The sequence below is a fragment of the Oxyura jamaicensis genome, chromosome 1 (genome assembly GCF_011077185.1).
Source record: "Oxyura jamaicensis isolate SHBP4307 breed ruddy duck chromosome 1, BPBGC_Ojam_1.0, whole genome shotgun sequence".
Taxonomy (NCBI): Eukaryota; Metazoa; Chordata; class Aves; order Anseriformes; family Anatidae; genus Oxyura; species Oxyura jamaicensis.
This window is the reverse complement of record NC_048893.1, coordinates 129,270,040-129,286,168: the sequence shown is the minus strand read 5'-3', so window position 1 is coordinate 129,286,168 and position 16,129 is coordinate 129,270,040. Positions and strand designations below refer to the sequence as shown.

At 34.5% G+C, this 16,129-nt stretch overlaps 1 protein-coding gene across 2 annotated transcripts in view; it reads right to left on the bottom strand.

Moving 5' to 3' along the window:
- The window catches only part of ANOS1 (anosmin 1), a 139,879-nt gene that overhangs the window by 100,388 nt on the left and 23,362 nt on the right, over positions 1-16,129 (bottom strand). For both annotated transcript variants that reach the window (XM_035344677.1, XM_035344767.1), the window contains exon 2: positions 13,525-13,572. In XM_035344677.1, the coding sequence (XP_035200568.1) occupies positions 13,525-13,572 (48 nt within the window). The remainder of the gene's footprint in view (positions 1-13,524; positions 13,573-16,129) is intronic.

Genomic DNA, 16,129 nt, shown 5'->3' with positions numbered 1-16,129 from the left:
CCTACATTCCTCAAACATATTCATATCGCTTCCAGGTTATATTATGTTTACTTTCAAGTCAAGTACCAAATGTGGAGTCATTTGCAAAGCTGAAACAGTAGAACACAAACAAGGGGCAGAAAGGTCAAAATAGGCCTGACATCTTTACAGGCCTATCTTCTCAATGACAGATTTCCCAAAACACATTGTTTTTCTTGTTAAGCAAGTGTCAATATTCTCTTCATTGTCTTCTTCAAACATGTTAAACAGCTCTGTACTGTCTGATAACCTGTCATCACCTAACAAATGTTAGTAATAAAGAAAAAATGCACTAGCTTTCTATGACGGAACTATAAAACATATTCAACAGCTTTCTCCTAAATTCACTATTTGATAAAATTAGAATAAATAGTACAACTGTACTAGTACAACTAATACAACCTTTCCTCAGGAAAACAAACAAACAAACAAACAAACAAACTGTAATGCACTTAAAATGTCACTCTGAAGCAAAGGATCAAACAAGCACATTTCTGTGCAAACACAAAACACAGTTGCCACACAAGCATCTGCTTGAATTGCACTGATCTACTCAGAAAACCATGACAACTCGGGGAGGAAAAAAAAACTTCCAATTATTGTGATATAATTTCTTTCCTTTTTTTTTTTTTTCATTCTATGGTGAACAACTTATTTTTCTGAATTTAGTAAAGATTCAAGTAAATTTAGTAAAGAAAAACTGCAGCTCATTTTCTAATAAATGGAAGATTGTGTTTTCTGCATAGATGTGCATGTGATCTGCCTAAACTAAGAAGCTGCCTGTTCATTGGCCCTTCACTGCCATGCTGTCCTCTCACCATTACTTTTATAGAATACCATAAATGTCTTAAATGTTTTGGTATAATCTGCCAAAAGTACAAGTTTAAGTAGCCAATAAGCATGTTATATGCTTGAATAATGCAAACTAAATCAATATCACAGCTGACAATCTTCCTACCATTTGAACAGTAAAAAGGGGGAATAAGAAGAGCTGAATTTCTGTTTCATTCAGTCTTCCTGTTTTAGTGATTAAAAACATTAATGAATATGAATAGTATTTGCAAATCTATTTTACTCTCAATGTCACCTGAATAACAATTAAAAGGGCATTTAAAAAAAAAAAAAAAACACGTATAGATATACCTACTTCCTTTACCAATAACTACTTTCAAGTGTATTAGAAAATGCATTTGCAGAACGGTGAACCCAGGAATAACGAGGACAAATAAGCCTTTCCCTGAAGATGCTGATGACCTACTTACTTGCCATTTAAGGAATTAAATTACTCTTTCTGCAATACTTTAAAGCTCTTATTAAATCTAGGAAACATGAAAATCAGATGATTTCCCTTAAAGCCAGATATACTTTGTATGAATATTGTGATTTTATACACCACTATTATCCTTTAACAACAACAAAATAATAATAATATTTCCACACAATAAAATTACATTATTTTAGTTCTCCTGGTTTCAGTTTATTTAATGGTAGGGCAAAAATTAAAAGCAGAAAACAAGGCCAGAAAGAAACCAACCAGTTATCTCTTCTTTTTTAAATACCTAATTTGTTATTCAAATGTGTTATATAACTATAGATTAATTTTAAAATATTCAGTTATGAAACTGAAAGATTTAATTCATCTTTTGAAGAAAATCAGCAATTAAAGGGTGATTATTTTCTGTATCATGACCCCACCAAAAAAAAAAAAAAGTAGACTGCAATTTTCGTAAGAGTTATACATGATGATACTAAGTGAAGGATGACTTTGGATGAGCAAATCATGTAGCAAAAACAGCTGAACTCTAAAGAAACACAATACTTCTGCCATGCAGATACCTTTAATGATAAACAATAGTAGGAATGTAGAACCCTAAATAATATATGGGCAGAACAGATCTCCAGTAGAAAGCTGTTGGAGGTTTTCTTTGAGACACCAGCAGTTCTTTAAGAAGTATTTGGTGAGCTGATGATCTTCCAAGACAGGTTTGGTAATGTTGTCATTGATTAAAATAGTTACTTGTCAGCTCTTACTGGCTCAGTGCTTCTTTATAACTGCAACACCTAACCTTACAAAAATCTCACCCAGAAAACTGATTCCCTCCCATGCTCATAGTCCATTATTCCTGCCACCCAGTGAGTGAATAATGAGACCCTCAGATATCACTCAGCAATATGGTCCAGATCCAAACAAAAATTAACAAGTGTAGCCAGACTGATCTCTGCCTGCTGGGTCTGACCATACCTCCCCTGAGCACACATACCACCCAGAAGCAAGCATGGATAGTACTCCTCCTAACAAGGGCTGCACAAACCAGCATCTCTGAATGGTATTCTCAGGCCAAACTGAAAGAATTACAAAGAGCAGCATATCAGAATCCACTTGATGATAAAGTCTGATCCAAGCAGGCACACGGTATAAGCAATGCTAAAGTAACAACTTTATGCACCGTCTTGGTTGTTAGCCATGTTTCCAAGGGCTAAAAGGATGTTCATATTTATGTAGATCAAATAAATGTATTTCTATCCCAAATGAGTTCAAAATTCAGTTACAACTTAGATAAAGGTTTCACATAAATCATAAAATAGGAGATATTTCATTCCTAATAAGAAATGTCTTTAAAAATTGTTTCTGGATTCCCAACTCTGGAAATTGCTAGTATACTCAAAGGATCAGTTCAAATCTCAAATGTTGTAACTGATTTTTTTTTATTTTTCCTGCTCAAGCCTTAACTCATTGTGGGCATTTAATATCTCTGAGAGAAAAACATAGACACCTGTTTTCCTTATCCAAAATCAGAGGCTGCAAACTCTGACATTTGCTGGTGTCCATAGGTTTTACATCTTAAAGCCAGAACAACATCAGTTATTCTAGAGTAAATACCTTTGTTTATAACTCCAATATTACTGGTTTATACTCCAAAGCAAAAATCCCTTTCCAGAATTCATTATGGAAATTTTTCATTCCTAAACACAAAAGCTGAAAACACCTTCCTGAAAAAGTAAATCCCTTTTATGGCTATATGTACCAGTACACAAATGGTACAGGGCTGAATAGTTATCCTTTGTCTTCTTTCATTTCCATATAGTGCATCCTGCTGCTAGTCCTGCATGAGGAACTTCTTATGTTGAAAATGAGCCCCAAATATGTCTTCATATTTCCCATGAATATTAAATATATGTATCAATATTAAAGAAATATGGATATGATTTTCACTTTTAGTTTATAGCTTGTGTAATTCTTCACCTTGCATAAAATGAGGATGCAAACCAATTTTAAATTAGACTGCACATAGTAGCCTCTATACCTTATTCAGATACATATATAACTTCAGAAAGGTTACAGTATTGTAAAACAAGCCTAAGTGTTCTCCTGCGGCTGCTTTCTGTCAGCATCTCATTTCTGGGGATTTCTGTCTATATAGTTCTATGCTGCCTCTGTGTGTTTAAATTCTTCAGGCTATTGAAATAGATAAAAACCTTTGATTTGACAAAAATCAAATTGCATATTTGTAATTCACAGAATAAGCATGATTATTACAGAACTGACAAAAAAAAAAAAAAAAAAAAAAAAAAAAAAGCCTTTCTGATCAATTAACCTGACACTATAACCTGAACAGAAAATCAGTGAGGAGATCGGCTTAACATCTATAGCACAAGAACAGCTCTTTGACACCGTATCCTCTCAGAAACATTTTTGTTTGCTGAGCATAGAAAGTTATTCTAATAGACACACAGTGTTAAAAGGCAATTAACTCTTTAATGCCTGATTAAATATCACATTGGGTGTACAAAATTACAACCTGAAAGTTCTGTTTCAAGACAGACTATGCTTCTGTGTTCAGACAGCTTCCCAATTATATGCAGAAACTCAAAAGTGGAAAACAGTCATAGTTCCCACTTCTATTTCAATGCACTTCTTACAACTCAATGCATGAGTTGAAAGGATTCTTCCTTGGCTGTGTGCCTCAAAGACAGTTGGCTTCCTCTCAGCACAGTATCCTCAACCAGCTAAACACATTTTTATATCTCCTCCAATATTATGGTAATGGAGGAACTCCAAGGTTAGTCACTTGAAAAAACACAATCTTGCCTTATTGATGGATATAAAGATTGTTTAAAGTCGGTATTCCTTACCCCAGTGGGTTTTGGATAAGGCCCTGGGTCTATTCAAGCAAAACTACTTTCAAAGTCAAGTTTAAGATGGAGACATGCATGGTTTTCAGGCTCTGTCCCTTTACAGTTGCTTGAATATATTTTATTACTACATTACAGGTCAATGCAAGTACATTTTGTCTTTGTCACTTAACTAGAGCTATATTTGATCTAACTCTGCAGTTGTCTCCCACAAGAAGAGAAAAGGAGCATACATTTAAACAGACTATTACAGCCAGTTTTGCATCAGGAATTAATTACGTTAATGAAATGTAATTTAATAAGACAAAATTAAGATTCTTATCTCAACTGCAAAGTTATAAATTTTGTACAGATTCTCTAACTTATGTGAGCTATTAAAATTCCAGAGTGGCATTCATGCAGCTGAGCTTAAGGAACTAAAATTGTATTTGGTAAAGCAAAATCTCAAATAAAGTTGTATGTTACATATTTCCCTTTGCATACCAACTGCAAAATTATTGAAAGATGAGGAAAAAAAATATGTACAATGTTTGAGCAAACTGGGTGGTGAGAGACCTGGGAAAACTCTAAAGATATAAAAGGATATAACAAAAATCTGTTGCTTGCTTTAAAGCAGATTTACTGCTCATTTGTCTTAGTCTCAGTAGTACTGTCTGACTTTACTGTCTGACCAGTGTTGCTCCAGTGATGATTGGCCTTCTGCTAGATGTTACTTAATCAACTGCTTGCTAGATGGCAAAGATTTACAGTTGATTAGGTTGCATAGCTCAGTTGCTATTTCAAAAGTTTCTAGGAAGGGATTATTTTTGTGCTCAAATACCTCTAAACAAAGGGTTCTGCAGCCTGAATATCCCTGGATTCTGAACACAGTTCACTGAAGCAGAAAAAGCTAAGTTAAAGAAGCATTTAGTGTTTCAGAACGCCAGACTCAATAAATATCTGTCGTGTATGTGTGTGTGTGTGCGTGCCCAAGCACACATTTCTCTCCTTAGCTGAAGTGCAATTTTGTATTTAGTATAGAGTATGAAGACTAAGGTCTAAAGCCAACATCTATATTTTTGAAATCAGAGTTGAGACTCCTATGCTACTATCCTCAAAGCCAGTGTTGGCACAATTCAGCTGCTAATGACAATTTTGTATCCTTTCTCCGTGAAAGAGGGCTACTTAATCTTTGGAAGGTTATGCACAGTATTGGCTCATCTTTCTCAGTATTCTGTAGTGCAAATTTCAAACAACATAATAAACAGACTTGCTTACGTACATTAGCAAGTGGACCAGATACAACTAGCCAGAAAAGCAAACTCCAAAACTGCCATCCTTTTCTGTGTAACCATGATGAAGATCAACAAGAAACCTATTGAGAAAATCAATGAGAAAGTCAGCAGAATTCCAAATCAATGAAAAACTGCTGTTCAGCAACAGACAACCAGCAAGATCCTTTATACCCTACCTATTGTAAGGGTTCCAGCAGTGGTGATTAGCTTTTGCCAGAAGAAAAATGAAAAGAACTAGATTCTAACCATTTGTCATACTGTCAGAAACTTATCGAAATAACCATTCAGAGTGAAGGCCAACACAACACCTTCCGTAAGTCCGAGAGATCTACTCTTCAAGACAAAAATAGTGTAAGTTGAACAAACAGTGAACACTGAACAGTAAAATTGAGAAACCAAAACTAGTGTCTAGGAAAGGATGTGTCCTTTATGTTTCACAGTACCACCCAACAATAAGTAATAGGGGTTAAGTAAGTTTTTCTAACAGCAAGTTATTCTACACCTGCAAGTTTACCTGTCTACTTGGTAACAGCGTATGAGAATGGAAAGATGATCAACTTGATTCAGGATGGCAATTGTGAAGAATATGAACTTTCTTCATTTCTTTTTGTTTTAACACCCCATGTTTTTCTGATACTTAAAAAACTGTGTTTTTGATACTTAAAAAATAAAGTCTAATATTTACAAATATAGAGTAATACATCAGAGGATTACAAAGTACTGTAAGCATTATTTGGATTTTAACTCTGTTCATTTGTCAGTTTTCAAGACCCTTAAATAACAAAGGGATTCCTATCATCACAGTACATTTATACAATAATGTGTTTGTATAAACATAAACACTGAATCACAAATCTTTCTCCTATTTCCACAAAAAAAAAAAAAAAAAAAAAAAGGCCAGAAACTTCAGTTGAACTATTTCTTAGCTATTTTAGCTTTAATCATCTAACCACTATTGTTCTCTCAGACCCCTCTACCTGGACGAATATAATAAAAAATCAAATCATCTACAGGAATGCAAGGAATAGGCAAAACTACTGCCTTCTTAATTCATATCTGCTCAGGATTATTTAATCTATTCAGCACACCAACAATTTGAGCAATTCCTGTGAACTCTGTTTCTATTAAATGGTTTTACCTTATCTTTTAGTAGATGAAAGAAAAATACTGGGGTTAAGATGGAAATTTTCATTTCTTTTTCTTTTTCCAAAAATAAAAACGGCTATTATCTCACCTCACATGGCTAGTACTTAAATCATGATTGACTGACAATACCAAGAACCACTACTCCTCTTAAATTTTACAGCTATCCCTATCTTGCTATAGCTTTCTTGTGTAAATAAGAGTGGCCCAACATACTTTCCAGCAGAGATGTGAGTTTCCAGGCTCAGAAACCTGGAATGTTCCAGCTACTTCAGGCTAATGATCTCTCAAATGCACACTAATATGTTTGATAAAAGTCTCCCAGCATGTGTGCACAGAATGCTTACCATAAGAATGACAGTACTGTGGGCAGGGCAAATCACTGACACCATTTCAGACTGTGTTAGATGCTGGAGGCACAAATTAAAACTGCAAGCTTTCATTTCAGTGGGCTTTGACAGATGGAAGAGTGCATCAAATCTCTAATTGTTTAAACCATTAACTCATCTTTCCACCTGCATTATCTTTGGAAAGAGCTCAGTTGGAAGCCTGGAACAATTGCTCACAGACTGGATTCAGGAGTGTGCCTTTTTCTAAAAAGAGATCAAGGTTGTCTTTTTGAAAGAGTATATTTATTTGGCTGCAGAATTTGTTAACTTATTTATCTTTATTTTCACATTTTCCTCTCAGTCCTGAAAACTCAAAAATAGCCTTTCAGCCTTCCTGCAGAATCAATCAATCAGGGACCACTGCCTTGACGGCTGGGAATAAGAAAGCTATATTGCAATTCACATAGCATTATGATGAACCCCATTTATCTATAGTCCTTGTAAATGCCACTGCACATGCAGCTCTAAATTATGCCTGCTGGTCTTTTGACTTTCAGGTGCTTAAAAAAATAAAATCTTGTGTAAGGAACTGTAAAAAAAGAAAAATAAATTTTTAAAAAATCTCTACTTCAAAAAGTCTTTTAATGTGCCTTTCCCGGTCATTCTGCCCCCACCCCAGGCCAAAATACATTCTTCACTAAACCAGCATCAATGTAGAACACTTTGTCATTTCATGTTTTTCTCACCAGCATTTGACTCATTGCTGTTTTTATAGGGAAGCACCTGTTATGTGCTCAGCACTTCCAAGCACTTGAGAAGAATGGCCTCTATGCTTATGGAGCTCACAATGTAAAAGCAGACTAGCAAGGACAGAACAGTAACAGTGATTGCATACAGTTTAGCAATACTCACTGTTAATAAAATGACAGAATATATTGGGATTTAAGCACAGGAAGGAGTCTTGTGAATGACAGCCCGCAGGAGTCATTTGGGGCTTAGAAAGCAGAAGTAAGAAGAAAACGGGGCCACAAATATGATTAAGGGACTGGAGCATCCACCATATGCAGAGAGGCTGAGAGAGCTGGGACTGTTCAGCCTGGAAAAAAATGAAGGCCATTATCCATGGGTAAAAATACTTAATGGGGTTGAATGAAGAAAGCATAGCCACTTTTCTCAGTAGTGCCTACTGACCAGAGGCAATGGTCACAAGTTAAAAAACACAAAATATAATCTGAAGGTAAGAAAAATAAATGTTGTGAGAGTGGTCAGATACTGGAACAGACTGCCAAGAGATTGTGGTCCGTCTGTGGAGATGCTCACAACCTGGCTGGGCTGAACAACTGGCTCTAGCTGACACTTCTTGAGCAGGGAGGTTGCACTAGAAAAATCTCAAGAGTCCATTCCAACCTAAACAGGTTGATTCTTTGATAGATCTGTAAGAAATGGGTAGATAGGCATACAAAACAGCGACACTAGTGGAGAGAAGGTGCAAAAGACCACATAAAGATTTTCAGAAGAAAAGTTAAGGAAAATTTTAAAACAAGAATTACGTAAAGATGTGAAGGTTAAATTCAATAGCAAATATGAATTCAGTGGGAGAACTCAAAACACAACATAAAAGAGTTTATTGATTTTGTACAAAAAGAGCAAGCCTCCAGTGCAAAATTGTTATCCTTGCAGTATTTGAATTGTCCTTGCAGACTGTTTTATTCTATTTCAGACATTCTGCATATTCACCAATGGGATTTCAAACATTGAACTCTCCTACCTTTTTCTCTCCAGTGGCTGCCATTAAACCCAGGAAAATAAATGAATAAATAAATAAGTAAGTTTATTCCAAATGCTGTCAATTAGAGGAAACTTTTGCAGTACAACTGAGGGTTGCAAATTGTATCAAATTTAAATGAATAGCTGTGTTGGAAGCAAGTTTGAATTCTTTAAAATGAAATAACAGAATAGATTATCATGTTAATGAGATATCAGAGAAAATATGACTAATAGGAAGGAGAAAGGAGGAACAGGACCAAAGTAAGTTTTATTTCTATATCACTGGTAATACATGTCAAAATATTATTTTACTTATTTTTGTTGTTTGTTTTTTTTTTTTGGTTGTGTTTTTTGTGTGTGTGTGTGTGTGCGTGTGTGATAACAGCCATGAAAACATTTTTAATTGCAATATGAAACTTAAGCATTCTGCTACAATGCAACACTCAAGTCCAATTTGCATAGGTATACTAACCTACCAGATTCCAGTTGTAGCTGACTTCACCTGACCAGACACTAGACTTAACAGAGCTTCTGCTCAGCTTTGCATTTCTCTGCTAAACCAGCTGTTGGCACCAGGAGCTGGATTTTTATCTAGTTGTGCATGTGGAAGAAAAGAAAGGCATGTCTACTTGTCTCATTCTCTTCCTAAACAAGCTTTTTATCCATGTGGTGTCCCAAAATGAGTGGAGATGACAGAAATACATATTCTGATCCAATGAATGTGTGTAAAGACATATCAAGCCCAGCCCAGCCCAGTCCATTTTGCTTTCGCTTGGACTCTCCACTTTGCAGTTCCAGTTTCTAATGATGTTGCTAATAAGCCCATCTTCACAATACTCAGCAAGTCTGACAGACTGCCGGTAATCTACCAGTGAACAAAGTGAAGTATAAGAAATCACAAATTTTAATATGCACTATAACATCTGAACGGAACCTCAGAACATAAAGCAAGTTATATACTATGCAATAGCAATCCAAAAGCTCTGATATCCACATTACGTTTTCAAGACTGACCTTCATGCTTAAAGTATTTGTTATTAAATTAGGTACTAAGAGATTAAAACAACAACAACAAAAAAAAAACAAACAACACAGTTTCATGACCTGATAGATACTGGATTAATATTCACTGATTTATCAATGTACAAACAGAGCATGTGGATATTTGTCTCAAGCATTATTTTAATTCTGTTTTAATTTTAACGAACCATACCAAACACTTTCCTTCCAAATAAAGCTGTAGAAAAATGTGTAAACCTTAACATAAACTTCAACTCCAAAGTGTATTTTTTGGTTTGTATATACGGTAACTAAAGGACTTTAAAAATATATATATTTTTCCATACAATTTCAAGAAAAACAACCAAAACCCACAACTCTTATTCATTTGAGACCACATGACCAAATGTGATTAAAAAAAAAAAAAAAAAAAACACCCACCATAAAGTTTCAGTGAGATGAGTGAGTGAGCAGAATAAAAAAGAGTAAAACATGATAAAAGAGAAAGACAAAACTATGTAATAATTTGAAGGCCATATGATCAAACAAAGCAATAGAATTGCAAACAAAGTTAGACAAAATAACTATGATTTCAAGTTTATTTCCAAATGAGTTCATGACAAACTTCACTCACTACAGTGCAAAGGCCAAGTCTTCATGTTTACCTCAATACTCATATTAGCAGTAGAAGCCAACTGGGCAATTGGTAAGATCCCAAGAAAGCCCTCAGTCTTCCACTTAAGTCCGTATAAGCAAAGATGCAGGAGTGCATGATGACAGGGAATAAATCAACTACTGCAACCAAAAATGGCAATTTATTTAATGAACATATAATAGTCCTAATTATAAAAGAATATATTTAGCTTTTTGAAATTACCTATCTCATGTCAAAACAGGGCATGCATCCAAGAGCTCTCTTGAGTTTTACCTTGTAAAATAGACCAGTGTAGAGATCGTATTAAATTAAATTGCATATAAAATCATTGGTGCATATTCTGGTGTTCAAAGTCATGCTTTTGTGACTTGCTCCATTAAAATAACAAAAATAAATAGCCTGTTGGGATGTAGTTAGCAATCTACAACTCTTCCTGTGAGAGCAACAACCATTTTAGTTCATTAGATCTACATCTCTTTGAATTAGTAGCTCTCAAAGGTATTCATCTTCAAAATAATGGTTGACTACACTTACATTAGAAGGCAATGATATCATTGCTTGAAATAACTTTAAAGGTACTTCACTGACAAAATGAACTTGAATAATACCTTATCAATAGCAATCTGCTACTCCAGAAGTGTCCTTAAATATAAAGGCCACAGAATTCCATGACAAAAAAATCATTTGCGTAGTACGCTAGTATTCCAATATTTTTCCCAGTTGTTCTATGTACATAAGCATGTCCACAAAATTTCCAAAGAATTGTATGTCTTTCTCATAGAGAATAATGGAGAAAGATTTGGAACAGCTTTTTGCCAGTTCAGGTCTAGGCAAACTGAAGCCAAAACACATATCAAAGGTGTCTGCAATGAGGAAAAAGCACATGCAAAAGCCCTCTACTGGATGTTTTATGATAATAGTTTTCTTCCAGGAATTCTACTTCTACAGGCTATATCATTTGTTCTTGGAATGAAAAAAAAGTTTCTAAAAAAATTGTGGTTGGTTATGTTACAAGTAAAAAGATGGATTACACTGCACTTTTTTATCTTAAAAATATTTTCAATAAAGAATAAAATAATTGAAAAGTTACTAAATTAACTACATCATCTTTTAGTGTTGTAGCAGCTATATGCAAATACTTGTGCAAGCAAGCAGTGCTTCTGTGTTTCAGAGTCCCCCGATAACAAAATAACTGGATGTCTGCTGTCACCTGCACCTTACCACAAATCATCTTAAAAAATGGTGTCACTAAACACCACCAGCACAAAATAAGGGTGGACACTCTGAGAATCCTTTTAAAAAACATCATCTGAGATATTTAGCAAAATCACAATCACATAAAATCTTTTCACTGACATGCTGAGAAGCAATTAAAGGAATTTGCATTTTTAGAAGGTTAACTCCATCTTCTACATGTCTTTGAAAGTTTCAGTTATGTAACACAATTTTTTTATTTTGCGTTGCAGAACATGCAAGATCAAATCTTACCTTAAACATATTTTCCTTAGTTCTGCTAATGTTCAGCTCTGCTAACATTTTGACTAAGTTTATATTTGTTTCTTTTTTTCAAGGCAAAGCTGCTTACTTAAGCAAAATGTACTACCTTTCTCAGAAGGAAAACATAACATATACTTCATAGTCCTGTTACCTTAAGTATTTTAAAACTTAAAGATTCATTACATTTTGTGTTATAAAATAATACTAATTTGTATCATTCACACACTGATTTTAAGTGACTAATAAAGGTAACCCTTAAAATCATAATACCCTTTTATCCATTTCATGTGGATTCTACAAATTTGGGAGTGACTCAGAGAAATGTTCATATAATTTCTGCCTTACTTTAAAAGCTGGACAACTTTTCCTGTATGACTCGTTCCTTGTTAGGCAGGCACAAACCACTGAAAAATCTTTCAGATTAAATATCATGGCAGCCTTGATAAGCAAATAGAAAAAAAAAAAAAAAAAAATACAACAGTATGGGTCAAGACCACTTTCCTTAAAAGGCAATTCAGTTATGATGAAACAAATTCTTGGCACCCCTTCATCAAGAACAATATGATTTCATTGCAGAAGCACAATTCTTAGAAGTGTCGCAGAACTAATAGGAATCATTCCACTCTCTTATTTTACCGATTCTGCTATACTGGCAAAATTGGTCAGCTCTGTTTTGTTTTCCTGCGATGGAACAGTCAATAATAAATCGGTCCTTTTCCAATCCCACTCACTTCAATGGAAGCTAGATTCACTTATCAGTGAATCAGTAATCTCACTTCTTAAATGTAAAGAAGAAATTGTCATGTTAAAAATCAGGAGTTAGCATCAGTATTTACATAGATTACATTAAGAAAAAAATACGCTATAATGCTACTCAGTTTTAATCCCACTTGAAATACACCCTTCACAGAATAATTATTAGATAAAAAGCCTAAATTATTGTAGAAATACATTTTCAGAAGAGGGGCAAAAATACTAGAGAAAGCTCTTCACCATTTTCAGGTAAATTTCCAAGTCAATGAATACATGCATCTCATCTTCCATTACATTTATGAGCAGTCATTTCCTAGAATGTGTAATTCCACTCCAATCCAGAAGAGCTCCCAAATCATTGCTGCATCTATGTAGACACCATAGAAAAGCTCTTGCACTATTAGTTGACTAACTCCTCACCCTCCCTCACCTACCCTCTAAGCTTTCCAGGTTAAAGTGCCAGGATAGGTTAGGGCATCAGTGAAGCCATTGCGATTTGTATGAAGAGTCACCTCAAAGAAATTCAGTATCATGCTAAAAATAAAATACTCAAACTGAAAGAAAAGTTGAATGTTGGCATACCTCAGTGATATCGAGTGAATATTTTGGAGTGATTGACAATTTTACTCTCATGTTCAAAAACACTGAAACAGAAATGATACATCAGATTTCAAGTGGTTTAAATTTGCAGATAACAGCAGAATTATACTGGTTTAACTACACTTAATGCTTATCCTCAGACATGATTCCTTTGTCCTGAAAGAGTAAATCACCTGGTTTTAATTTTGTACGTTTCATCAGAGGTTGAGATTTCCAAATAAAATATAAATAGGTGCTTCTGAAAACAGGTTAAGATGAAAAGCGTTTCATTTACAGACAGTATGAGAGCAACAAGATAACTTTATAAATGAGACAGGGGAAAAAAAACAAACAAACAAACAAAAAAAAAGCATACCTTTGAACACTGTTTATGATTCTGGCACCAAGCAAGTGACCCGTTGTTCTGAAAAACAAATATAAACTATATGAATATTATTATTTTTTTTAAGAATAGATGTGATCATCCTAGTATGTTCAAACAGAATTCACCCTACAGTTCTCTTTAGAGACTGATGTTGTTTCACAACATTAGTAAAAATCCTGACTCCAACTCCCTTGTGTTAAGTAAAAGGCTCAGGCAACTGTTAAGTGATCTAGGAAGAGCTAGGAAAACATTTCATCGAGCAAGACTGGTGGAGAACTGATTGAAGCCTCCTTTCAGTCTACCTTTCCTAACACTTCCTATCTAGATTTACCAGGAAGAAAACAAAGGTAACCTTTGTATTTAAGAAATTGTTATGGATGAGTAGTGATTCATGAACTGAAAGCCCATTAATTGCATTTAAATATTACACAATATTTAAAATAAATTAACAAGGAAAGATAATGAAAAGCCTTGAAGTGAATAGAAAATTTGATTAAATGGGACATAAGTTTACCAAAAGTCAACCATGTCAGCTTTGGTTTAAATTTTTGACAACACATTTCCCAGAGCAGGAAACACTGTAGCTCGCCTTTATCTTGACTGCAGCAAGACAACTAATATAGTATCACATGCAAAATATTTTTTTTAAGCTAAACGAAATGGGAATATGATGAAAATAGAAAGACATATATGAAAGTGGCATGAGTAACCTGCTGTTCTACTACAGCAGATTCTAAAGGGTCAAACATAGGAGAGAAAAAATTACAAAAGAGAAAATTACGGGAAACTATGAATATATAACTTTTATCTGTATGCTTCTAAACACAAGACAAAGTTATTCTCTGGATATTCAACAACTATAATCCAGAGGCAGGAAGAGATGCATTAGCATGCACTGTACTCAAGCAAACTAGACCAGTCTCTGAGCACAGCAGTTTTGCTCTCAGCAAGGCATATGAGCTTGAATACACTGGCATGCTGCCATGGTGATGAAGCTTATAGTTTGGAGGTGGCTTTGTCTTAGCTAATGTTTGGGGAGATCGTGTTTGTGCATGTCTTAATACACATATAGCTATCTATGCCTTCACACAAGCTCCCAGGGTTGTTCAAGTCATTCCAAAAATCTTTCCAGCTGTTCCAGGAGCTTGACCCCAGCACAAAAAAAAATAGAAAAAAAGAACCGGTATGCATTTTTATGCAAGACTCTGTACACCAAAAGGACCAGAAAGCACAGGAAGTAAAAACAGCATGGATTTTGATTTACATGGCCCTATCCAATAGTTTGTGGAAAATGCCCTTATAGAGCAAAGAACAGAAACCTGTTTTTAACTAAGCACAAGTGATTCTAATGATATGAACAGGATATCACTGCTGCTTGTGCTTTAAGCTAAGCACACACATCTGTTAATTGCTGGACCAACTGAATTAAATCATACAGACACAGAAAAAAAAAAAAAAAGAATAAATAATAATTAAAAAAAAAAAAAAAAAAGATCAGAGAGCAGAGAGACCTCTTCTACCCTGAGAGATCAGTGTCTGTCTCTGTCTCTACCTGGAGATCATTGGAATAAACAAACAGTTAGATCAGTCATCTAACTGAGGACACCTTTCTTGCACCACCCACTTAATTCCCAAAATATACCAATGGTGAATCATTTCCAAGGGCAATTCAGAATCACCTTCCAAATTTTTCTCTAAGCTTTGGTTAGCAGAAAAAAAAATAAAAAATAAAAATAAAAAGGAAAAGGTAACTAGAGGTAACTAGGCTACAAAAATGGGTGTTTCAGCCATACAAGATAAAGCAGTGTCTTCTGCATTTTGAACACTAAGCATATTCTGAATTTGGTGAGAAGTCAGAAACACAAATTTGGATCAGGCACATTGCAAAATTCAGGAATAGAAACAAAACAAACTTGCATATTAACTCTCGTACTTTAAGAACCAAACCAATGCAAATTATACTTCTGTTTTCACTTCTACTTTCAAACTGAGTTTTAGAAAACCTCTATATATGACATGCTTTTTCATATGAGCTGTAATGCTAAAAATTTCCATTCCTCTATTAACTAAGCATCTCTGGGGATAATATATATATAGACATATCTACTGCTTTCCACTTCTAAACTCACTTAGGAGCAATTTTAAAATTTTGGTTCATACAATTCAATGCCAATGTTTTATGAACATTTGTTTTATCTTCCCAGCAGGTTACTATGCAATCATTACTTGATTTTATAATACCACTTTTATCTGACATTACTGTGGAATTTAGCTAAGATTGAGATTTGTTAGCATAAGAATAGCTAGCTATGAGCAACATGTCAGGTCCAACCCCTTCAAATAGAGACACATAAATAGAAGAAATAAAACTTTAGAACAGACATAAATAACATATGCTAGTGGGAATACTTTAGTATTATCCTCAGTGCCATATGAGGATTTATTATCTCCATTAACAGATCTAGCCAACAGTAATGTTAAAACAATATTTTATGTGCTATTTCCAATTTATCCCCCCTTTCTTCTTCATATAAAATGTGACAGAGGTAGCTGATTGCAATAACAGATTAGTAGCAGCTCAACACTTTATTTCAGT